Source organism: Patella vulgata, chromosome 3, assembly GCF_932274485.2.
Source record: "Patella vulgata chromosome 3, xgPatVulg1.2, whole genome shotgun sequence".
Lineage (NCBI taxonomy): Eukaryota > Metazoa > Mollusca > Gastropoda > Patellidae > Patella > Patella vulgata.
Genome location: NC_065881.2, coordinates 2184162 through 2196202, shown reverse-complemented (window position 1 = coordinate 2196202; position 12041 = coordinate 2184162). Strand labels below are relative to the sequence as shown.

The 12041-nt window shown below is 37.1% G+C and overlaps 1 protein-coding gene and 1 long non-coding RNA gene across 3 annotated transcripts in view; one reads left to right on the top strand and one right to left on the bottom strand.

The window, feature by feature from the left end:
• The window catches only part of LOC130012195 (uncharacterized), a 148180-nt gene that overhangs the window by 81865 nt on the left and 54274 nt on the right, over positions 1 to 12041 (top strand). The gene's annotated exons all lie outside the window — the stretch shown is intronic.
• On the bottom strand, positions 9594 to 11757 carry LOC130012191 (E3 ubiquitin-protein ligase TRIM71-like). The gene has a single exon (XM_056099612.1). It carries the CDS (start codon positions 11166 to 11168, stop codon positions 9822 to 9824), a length of 1347 nt encoding a protein of 448 aa, XP_055955587.1. The 5' UTR covers positions 11169 to 11757; the 3' UTR covers positions 9594 to 9821.

Sequence of the window (12041 nt, the reverse complement as noted above, 5' to 3'; positions counted from 1 at the left end):
TCATAGTATAATGTACTATTAATGTTATATGAACTATAATAGATAACCAATTAATACTAAACCAAGCATATCATAGTATGATGTACTATTAATATTATATGAACTATAATAGATAACCACGCTAGCCTGGAGGTCGGGTGTTCGATCCCTGCATTGGCCGAGAAAGTTCATCCAGATTTTCCGGAGTGGTTCTACCTTGTCAGTGATGCAGGACGGAGTGGCTGACAAGGAAAGCTGTCTAGTCATTCGGATGGGACGAAAAACCGAGGTCCCGTGTACACATTGGCGTGCACGTAAAAGATCCCTTGGCAGTTGGAATTCGATATAAGAGTAGGCCGTAGTGCCGCTGTCCGGGCAAAATTTCCCTCATAGCACACTCTATGGCGTATGCCCGTCTTCATCAGCCCAGGTTAGGAGCAGAACAGTAGGACGATAAACTCCATTTCATTTCATTTCATTTCAATAGATAACCAATTAGTACTAAACCAAGCATATCATTGGTTTATAGTGGGGGATAACCAACATCAAAGTTTACTGTATTACAAGCTATGATGGGAATTGTCAACTTCTATAATCAGGATATTTCAAGTGGAATGAAATGAAATGGATTTTAACGTCCTACTGTTCTGATCCGATTGGGCTAATGAAGACAGACATACGCCATACAGTGTGCTATGAGGGACATTTTGCACGGACAGTGACTCTACGGCCTACTCTTATTTCCAATTCCAACTGTCAAGGGTTCTTTTACGTACACGGCACTGTGTTCGCGGAACCTCACCTCGGTTTTTCGTCTCATCCATAAGACTTTACGGTGTCCATTGCTAGGCCCTCCGTCTTACACCACTGATGTGGGCGGACTTTCTCGATCAACGCATTGGTTAAACACTACTTTTCAATTCATATATCGGCGTGCACGAAAAATACATTCGATGAACGCCGCTGTCCGGGCAAAATTGTTCTCATTAGTATACTAAATATATTACAAGCTAAAATAAATATTAATAAATCATGTATTATATACCTGACATACGCCATACAGTGTGCTATGAGGGAAATTTTGCACGGACAGTGACTCTACAGCCTACTCTTATTTCCAATTCCAACTGTCAAGGGTTCTTTTACGTACACGCCACTGTGTTCGCGGAACCTCACCTCGGTTTTTCGTCCCATCCATAAGACTTTACGGTGTCCATTGCTAGGCCCTCCGTCTTACACCACTGACATGGGCGGACTTTCTCGATCAACGCATTGGTTAAACATGGGGCCTCCAGGTTAGCGAGTTAATGTCTTACTCACTGATCCAATGTGGCTCCCATGTGGAATGAATCACAATTGTAACAAATGTTAATCTAAGCTATAATGTACTAGTGATGTAATTATTTATAATGGGTATAATGAACTTCTATTCAAGTGAAATGAATCAACATTAAAACACCTGCTATCATAAGACGAGTAATATAGTATTTTATGACTAAACGAGGTATCATAACATATAATTTGATTGATTAGTAGTAGATGTCTAATGATATTGTAATGATATCAGTCAGGTATATAATACATGATTTATTAATATTTATTTTAGCTTGTAATATATTTATTCACAGAATATAATTATACATTATAATATTTATAGTATTTTATAATTTCCACACCTTTAATTTATTTTTTACTTATTCACTGTTACTATATAAGACACACAGGCAAAGTAAAATACAGTAATATACAATAATAAAAACAGGTATTTTTGATTATTTATAATATGTATAGGATAAGAGTTGAGTATGTATAAAAGATTAAAAAGTAAAATATAATATATACAAATAAAATCAGTGCCTGTATCTTGCACACCTATATACAATAGAGCGATACAGATTTTAAGTACATTTAGTGTCAATAAGAAAATCTGGTTTTAAATACTAATTATAAATTTCAGTGTTTCAATTATTGCAATATTTGATGACTTTACGTCTAAATGAAGATTATATAGAGAAAAAGAATTACATTAAATAAATAATTTGCAGATATTTTCTAATTAAACAGGTTGGCAGTGGGATTTTGGAGTGTAAAGGTTTTTGGCTGTTGAGTACATAGTGTCTATCTGAAAATATGCTTCAAATTTTAAAATATGGCTCTTAATGTTTCAAAAGTTACTATATTTGGTGACTTCAATAGCAAATAAAGATAATGTAAGCAAGAAAATTGTTTATAATTCAGAGTTGGCTGAGAATATCTTGTGAAAAGGTTTACAATAACCAATTTCCATGGTAATTTTTGAGATGACTGGATGAGCAAGACTAATATGATTTGTATAGTTTAGAAAGAGCTGGATAGTAGGGGCTTGTATCACTGACAAACATTGGGTGTTTATGTTAGGGGTTAAAAGATGGGTCGAATGCTTGCAGACGGCAATTCGTCTGCTATTCTATAGAGATATTTAATAAAGGATTTAAGTTGTCAGTTATATCAACTTTAAGGGTATTTAATTTAGTAACTTTAGATGTTATATTTAGGATTGAGTTTTTTTATTGTGATTTCTAAGTATGACAATTACCCTTTAGGCTTATTTCATATCTAAAGTTATTTCTTAAACAAAGTAGATTTGTTCTATATTAGATTGAAATAGATGAAAGACTTCGAAGCTCTTCGGAGGGGATCACGGTGGCTAGGTGGGTAAGACGCTGGCTCGCTATCCTGGAAGTCGGTTTTCGATCCCTGCATTGGCCGAGAATATTCATCCAGATTTTCCGGCGTGGTTTCCCCTTGTCAGTAATGCAGGACAGAGGGCCTGACAAGCACAGCTGTCTAGTCATTCGGATGGGACGAAAAAACGAGGTCCCGTGTACACATTGGCGTGCACGTAAAAGATCCCTTGACAGTTGGAATTCTATATGAAAGTAGGCCGTAGTGCCGCTATCCGGGATAAATTTCCCCCATAGCACACTGTATGGCGTATGCCCGTCTTCATTAGTCGAGTTCGGAGCATTTCATTTCATTTCGAAGCTCTTCGGGGAAGGTGTTAGAAGGAATATTTAGGGATGTTCTGGAATATTCAAGCATTCTCATCAATAAATTTTGTAACTTAAAGAAATCTAATAGGGATGTTTGAAGGTTTTGATCTTATTATATTATATTTAACAATATAATATTTAATTACAAGTTCTTCGGAAGAGGTGTTCGAGGGAATAATCATTGAATAGTTATCAAAGTGAGAGAGAGAGAGAGAGAGATGGGATTTAACGTCCACTCGACACAAACTAGGTCATTTCGGGACTAACATATGGTTGAATTTTATTTCCATAATTTCCATAACGGGGTCTTTAGCTGTGAGAGGAAACCGGAGGACCCGGAGAAAACCCACGAGGTTGGACAGGCGACCCTACCCCTTGTCACGTACAACCGGGGAATCGAAACCCCACCAGTTGACTCAATGACAGACCGTGTGATACAGCGCGCGCGTGCTAACAAGTGAGAAATAATATGAGATTCTAAATAAATTAGAAACCAAAAAGATTTCTCAGGTATGGAGATTTTGACTTTAATAGGTTCAACGATAGAAGAATTAGATGCTCTTCGGCAAAAGTGTAAAATATGAAGAGATTCAGAGTGAAATGAATTGTTTTGAAAAAATTATTAAGATTACGCAAAAGCTTTTGAATGTTTTGTCTATATTACATTCAGAGTTGAGAAATGGATTCCAAGCTCTTCAGACAGTATATCAACATACTTTTAAAAAGTAATTTTAAACTAAGTTCGGGAATACCCGACCTCGAAGTTCGAAAGATCTAAAAGTTTCGAGGTAATAAAGTGTCCCGAATAATATTTGTAATAAAAGTAAACTGAACTTCCACTTGATTGATTAAATTCAGACTGATTTAAGAATAATATACACATAAATTATTATATTCTAAAAATTAACAAAGATTTAACTCCCTTGCAATATTGACTAATGATTAGATTCCACTTAATTGATTAGATTCAGACTGCATTCAACAGAGAGAGAGAGAGAGAGAGAGAGGGTATGGGAATTATTTATTTTTAGATATATTTTTAGGATTGAGCTTGTTCAATGTGTATTCTAAATATGACAAATATATTTAAGTATGGCAACTTTCATACCTAAATACGTCAAATGTATTTTAGTGTGATAAAATCAACTTTCATACCCAAAGGTTATTTCTTAAACAAAGAGACATATCATTCATCCAATCACTTTTCTCATTTTTATTTTAATGGTACAAGTCAAATAGAATTCTGTGCTGGTTAGGAGAAGTCGAGTTCAATTTCTCCATTATAATTATATTTAACAAATAGGGATGAATATTTCTCTAAATGTTGTTTGGTTATTTTTATAATACTTGCTAATGTAATATAGGTTTTATTGAAGCATTCTATGAAAATATTTAATAATATCAATATTATAATGTACCGTATCTATCATTGTCTTGCACTGATTAAATAAACAGGTGGATTGTTACACATATAATAATAAAATAAAATAAAGGAATTTAATACAATATCATTTAAAGGTACAGGTAAAATATATGTTATGACATCTTGAATAAACGAAATCAAAATAAATAAATCAGTCGTGATATAATCATATTTATTTATAACTAAACGACGCAACATACCATATAATTGATATAGGATTGAAAAATAATGGAATTCATGGCTATCGAACTTCAAAGTGGGTGATGTCGGATGTGACCCTGGGTAGTTTAAATAATCGTCCCCCGTGGGCTCACAAACCAGTAAGTCCCTCATCCTCATCCGTATTATCCCGGGTTGGTGACAAACAGTAGAACGTTAAACCCCATTTTATTGCAATTGATATGTTTAAAACAGTAGACCCTTAAACCCCATTTTATTTCAATTTATATGTTTAAAATGAATGATATGTATTATTGCAACTGTTTGTGGGTTTCTTTTAGAACGTATCTTACGATATGATAAATGAAATGGAGTTTAACGCCCTACTTCTTTGACTGGGCAAATAAAAACGGACATACGCCAAGCAGAGTGCTATGAGGGAAATGTAACCTGGACAGCAGCGCTACTGCCTATTCTAATATCGAATTCAAACTGCCAAGGGATCGTTAAAGAGCATGCCAATTTGTACATGTGACTCGTTTTTTCGTCCCATCCAAACGACTATTCGTTGATGTCCGTGATTTGTTAAGAGCTCTATCTAATATTTATCAATGGAAAGCCTCGTGTTTACCGAGAATCTGATAAAAAACAAACACGATATTACTATGGACAAGGAACTGACTATACTAATTTTATCATAACTTAACCACCGATACAGGGTTCGATATCACATTTGTACGTGATAAAGTTTTGATAATGTCATCTGTTCAATCTGTTGGGTTTCATCCGAAATGAAATCTGGTTGAAAGGGACCATTCCGATTTGAAAAAAAAGTCTCAGAAATAAATGTCCGTGTTTTTATGCAATGTATTTACCTTGTCTAAAGATATTGAATCGTTTGGACGTGAACGTTAAAACCGCTTATCCGGACGCGTCCTACTGTTCTGCTACAACTGGGCATACGCCATTTGGTGCTACGGCCTACTCTAATATCGAATTCCAACTGCCAAGGTTCTTTTACGTGCACGCCAATATGTTCATGTGAGCCAGCATCTTACTCACTTAGCCACTGTGGCTCCCAGGTTTTCATACGAAACTTCCGTTTCTAGTTTAAAAAACACAAAAACAAAAACAAACTGGCAACTAAATTTTTGAATTAAATCAGACACATTACATGTTTGCTCTGTCTGCCTTGCTGTTGGGATTGCCGGATTTAGATGAAGCCCCCTCCCCACCCACCCTCACGACAACAGGAAGATCAAAGTATCTGTTAAACACTATTGACGATGGTGACGAATGTTTAAGACTACAGTCAAAATATTATACACCATGGCCCGATGACCCCACCCCTATCTTGGTCCGATGAGCCCCCCCCCCCTCCCCTCACCACTATCTTGGCCCGATGACCCCCATATCTTGAGGCCCTCCTATGTTTCAGCATGCCAAGCCTATAGGTAAATCTAGCACTCTCTGTTAGTTAACGAGAGAGAGAGAGAGAGAGAGAGGGGGCGGTGGGGGAGAGAGAGAGGGAGAAATGAGGTTTGACGTCCAATCGACACAAATTAGGTCATTTCGGGACAGTGGTTCAATATTATTTCAATAATTCTCTGGTGTGTACGGGTCTTTTGCATTGGGAGGAAACCGGAGGCCCAGAGAAAATCCACAAGGTAAGACAGGCGACCCTACTCCTACAACCGGGATATCGAAACCACGCCAGTTTATTCAATTACAGTGCGCACTAACCATTTGGGAGAATGTCCAACAAATGTCAAATTACCGGTCTTAATACGAGGTTCCAGTTATTGTGTCATACATCACTGGAAAGTGTGTTTCTATGGCTCTTTGAATCTTTGAAATGAGGTCTAACGTCCACTCGACTCAAACTAGGTCATTTCGGGACTAACATAAATGGTTTGATTTTATTTCAATAATTCGCTTGAGCGAAGGGGTCTTTAGCAATAGTAGGAAAATGGAGGATCCGGTGAAAACCCACGATCTTGGCTAGACGACTCTACTTGATCAATGGCAGGCCATCTATTAAACGCGCACGCGTTAAGCATTCGGTCAACCAACCTCCGAATATCTTTATAGTGTTCGTACGGGCTTATAAATAGGAGAGGGAACCATGGTGGTCAAGTGGGTAAGACACTGGCTCGCTAGCCTAGAGGTCGCCTGGTTTCCCCTTGAAAGTGATACAGGACCGAGGGCCTTAAAACAACCCGCGTATACATTGGCCTACACGTAAAAGATCCCTTGGCAGTTGGATTTCTTCTACGTCAATCAGGTTTAATACGTTAAACGTCATTTTATTTCAATTTATATGTTTAAAATGAATGATATGTATTATTACAACTGTTTGTGGGTTTCTTTTAGAACGTATTTTACGATATGATAAATGACATGGAGTTTAACGCCCTACTGCTTCGACTGTGAAAATGAAAACGATCATACGTCATGCACTGTGCTATAAGGGAAATTTAGCCCGAAGAGCGGCGCTACTGCCTATTCTAATATCGAATTCTTACTATCTAGCGATCTTTAAAGATCATGCCAATTTGTACATAAGATTCGTTTTTTCGTCCCATCCGAACGATTATACCAAAAACAAACTGGCAACTAAATTTTTTAATTAAATCAGACACATTACATGTTAGCTCTGTCTGTCTTTCTGTTGGCATTGCCAGATTTAGTTGAAGCCCCTCCCCATCCTCACGACAACAGGAAGATCAAAGTGACTATTAAACACTATTGAAGATATTGACGAATGTTTAGTTGATGCCCCCCCCCCCTCCTCCCATACCTCATCTTGGCCCGATGACCCCCCCCCCCCCAATCATGGCCCGATGAGCCCCCACACCACCCTCCACTCACCCATATCTTGGCCCGATGACCCTCATATCTTGAGACCCTCCTAGGTTTCATCCTGTCAAGCCCACAGGTCAATCTAGCACTGTCTGTTTGTTAGCGAGAGAGAGAGAGAGGGTGAGAGAGGGGGAGACAGAGACAGAGTGTATATTCCCATGCTCCTGTACACTATGTGCCGATACAGTGTCCAGAGATGTACGACAATTTAATCTATATGACAGTTTCAGCTCTTAAGAAACATTCCTATCGGAGATAAAGCTCAAGTACCACTCTTAACATTTACACATTTTAAATCAGTGTAATAAACAGTGTTTAGCGCAATAGTAGAGTTGTCACTCTGCTTTATGCGCCACATTTTACATGGCATGAGCCTTGTTTCCCGGGGTGTGAAATTTCAGGCATCGGGTCAATGCCGACGTCTGATTGATTGGTTGATTGGAATTCGGGTGGACATGATAAAGACGGGCATGCGCCATACAGTGTACTATGAGGGACATTTTGCAGTCTTCACGTTGTCGGGCACGTAAAAGAATCCATGGCAACTGGAATTCGAAATAAAAGAAGGCCCCTCATTGCAGTCGGTGGTGATTAGTAAGACGTTAAATGTTGTCGGACACGTAAAAGAACCCATGACAGCCACGGTTGCTCAGTGGGTAGGACGTCGGCTCGCTAACCTGGAGGTCTCATATCGTTGGCCAAGAAAGTTCATCGTTTTTTTTCCGGCATATTTCCTCCTTGTCAGTGGTACGGCCACGGGGCAACATGTGTAGGCGTTCGGATAGGACGACTATACGGGGACCCGTAGACACATTGGCGGGGACCTTAAAAAAACCTTAACAATTGGAATTCGAAATAAGAGTCAGCTCCGCTATCCGGGCAAAATTTCACTTATAACACACTGTTTGTCGTATATTCCCGTCTTCATTAGCCCAGTCGGTGCAGAACAGTAGGACGTTAAACCTTATTTCATATCATTTCACTTGTCTACCTTCAACTTCACCAACTCGAGTGGATGTGTTATCATAAACTAGTTTAGAATTATAAGCGGGTGTATTTGAGGGGGGGGGGGGGGCTCTATACTAATTTTGGCTTTTTAACATGTTTTTTTTATGTGTCAGAGTCTTATATAGCAGCTGTATAGTTTCTTACAGTTCATATCAGATATATATTGCTAGCTGTGTTATATAACGTGACATGACGACATCAGTACAACTTGTATGGTGGGTTATACAAGGATAGCTAGTAAGACAGAGCAATAATCTGTTAGTGATATCTACTAATTGGATAGACTAACATGCTATTACCCATGCTTAAGGTAAACAGCTACCATATTTTGGCTTGTTTTACTAATTGGATAGACTAAACCAGTATTAACCATGCTTATGGTTAATAGGTACCATATTTAGGCGACATTTCGAAGAATATTTTATATAAGAAGAACAATTCCTGATAATTACTTAACCCTTGGTACAATCTTGTAATCTCACCAATATATAGAGACTTTGCTTCACTTTTTTACATAACGATTCACAATGCAATGCACAGGGGAGAATTTAGTCCGTACAATGGCGTTTCTACCCAAATAAGTCAGCTATTAATTTAAAGTAGGTATTAATACAAATTTGTGATCAGATTTGTAACCCTCTATCCTATCTTCTAGTGAGAGGTGGTTGGGTTGCCTAATGGTTAATGCGTGCGCGTGGCATCATAAGGTCTCTCATTGAGTGAAGTGGCGTGGTTTCGATTCCCTGCTTGTTCATGACAATGAGTAGGATCGCCTGTCCAACCTCTTGGGTTTTCCCTGGGTCCACCGGTTTCCTCCCACTGGTGTACCTTTAACAGTAAACTGCTACCTCTATATTAACGGCGCACAGGTTTTTTTCTTATTGCATTAATGTAAGTTAACAGACTTCAAGATCAAGAACTGTTTTAAAAATGGTAACTACACGTTTTTCCTAACAAAGTGGAAAACAGGCTGGAAATTGTTCAACTTTCTCAGTCAAAGCCGGTGTCGAACAAGAATGGGTTGGAATGCCTGTTTTCAGTAACTTGTTTTGTTTCCCTTGACCTGTTGGTTACTACCAGTGCTTCATAATAAAACAACAATACAAAGAGTTTACAATTATTATTCTAATATGGAAAGATATTATACACGTATTTTAGCTCCATCTGGAATCATTTTTTATTATAATATGGAATGATATTATACATGTATTAAAGTTCCATCTGAAAAAAACTATCAACTACTTCTTCCAGCGATTGACCATAATTTATTCCATTTCGGATAGAAATAATGTTATCTCCCTTACACCGTAAACAAAACATTATTTAACAATAATTCAGCCATAACAGTAGTCTAATTATTAACGTCTTTTAATGTCAGTTATGTCATTAATTGTTACTTGAATTGTAAAGTTTCTATGATCATCAATAAATCCACTGCCAGGATTACTGAGTCTCTTCCAGTCAATAATAGGAGTAACATAAGTACTACCACCAGGTACAACAGTCCAATTACATTGTTTAACTACAGATTGTCTATCATCTGTTTTATTTATAAGTTTATATGTGACGTCAACTTTACATGACGTAATACTTTTATCTTCTACGTCATTCAGGTTTAATACAAAAGAGAATAAAGATGATCCTAGTTTATCCACACCAATACGCCATGTAAAACCTGAAACTACATGTCGTTTACCATACACACCACCATAACCTGGCACAGTATCCACATTAAAAACAACTTCAAACATATTCTGATGACAACTTACAACTTTACCAATCATATTCTGATGACAACTTACAATTTTACCAAGTTGATTAGTTAACAAAGTTTTATCTATCTCTGCTACTTGAAATGTTGAATATCTTACATCAGGTATATCCAATTTTCTACAACAACTTTCATCTTTTTCCTGTCTAACTTTAGGTATTCTTTGTAAAACTTGAACAACGGATGAATCTTCTAAAACATTCACTGAATATTTAACACTAGCTTTTAAATCTTCTGTTAGTCTTTTAATGTCCTCCATTAATTTCCTGAATTTGGATTCTTCCTCTTCACCAGTTTTCTGCATTTCCTTTTTAATATTTTCTCCGATTTTGTGAAATTCTGAGCAGATTTTCTCAACCTGCGCATCTACTTTGTCACATTCAGTTTTTGTGCAGTTTTTGACTTCAATTAATTTACTATTTAAATTATCATAATGTTTCTGAAAATTAGTGATTTGTTTTTCTAATTCATCATTCATTGATTTTAAATCGTGTCTGATACTTTGTCTGACTTCATCCTCCTGTAAATCTAAACATTTATGTCCATTATGATCGGCCACGAAACATTTCCAACAAACGGCTACAGTACAATCTTTACAGTATACGTTTACGGTCTCCTTTTCATGGCGCAGACAGAAATCTTTAGGATTTGTGATAGACGAAGCCGAAGCTTTTTCCTTTATTGTTTCGTGTGAAGTAGGCGCTTGATAGATCTGTGTTTCATCATATCGAGACACAACGTGGTCTTTACAAGATTTTAACTTATCATGCGTGGTTTTACATGATTTACATAAATATTGATCACAGTCTCGACAGAAATATTGAGATGTATCTTCCGTACATACATCACATTGAGGAATATTAATTGGTTTAGGTTTAAATCGATCCAGACCTCCGTCACTGAGATTTATAAAAAAATACGGCATAATGGGCATTGGAACTGATCTTTAGTGGAGGTTTTGTTCACATAATCTTCTAAACAGATAAAACAAAAGGGGTGTGCACAATCGAGTACCACGCGTTGTTGAAATTCGTTCAAACAAATACTACACACTTCCTTCTCTGCCATTTTAAATAACTGTTTGTTGCACTGGTTGTATAAACTGGACAAAACAACAACAAACAATTAGGCTAAATATAATATATACGATATCCTAGAAATCAAAACTGCTAAATTTAGCCAAATCGTCTAACCTCGCCTGACATCTTCTCGAGCAGTTTATCTTCCTTGGACTGTACACTGAACATGCATAAACTTGATATAGTTTCTTAGAAACGTCTAAGTCACATAATTGTAGACAATACGAGTTCAAACTGGATGAAAATACAAAATCAAACAATATAATACTTGATATCGAGATAGATGAACTAAAAATCAAAAGTATTAAATTCAAACAAAACATGTAAATCACATAGAAATTCACGTCTTTCTTCGTCTTTCGCAGTTTGTTCTTCTTATGCTGTAGACTGAACATACGTAAACTTGCTACAGTTTCTTGGAAATTCTATTTTTATTTTCTTTTTAATATAATGACCTTCGACATTAGCCTTTGTCACCCAGGCTATAACTGTTGTATATCTACTACCACTGATATTGTTAGCGTGTGGGTAACAGAGGCTACCACTGTCACGCTATATGCTGTAGACTGAACATGCGTAAACTTGCCACAGTTTCTCGGAAATTCTATTTTTATTTTCGTATTGATATAATGACCTTCGACATTAGCCTTTGTCACCCAGACTATCACTGTGTGTATCAACTACCACGGATATTGTTAGTGTGGGTAACAGAGTCTACCACTAGCACG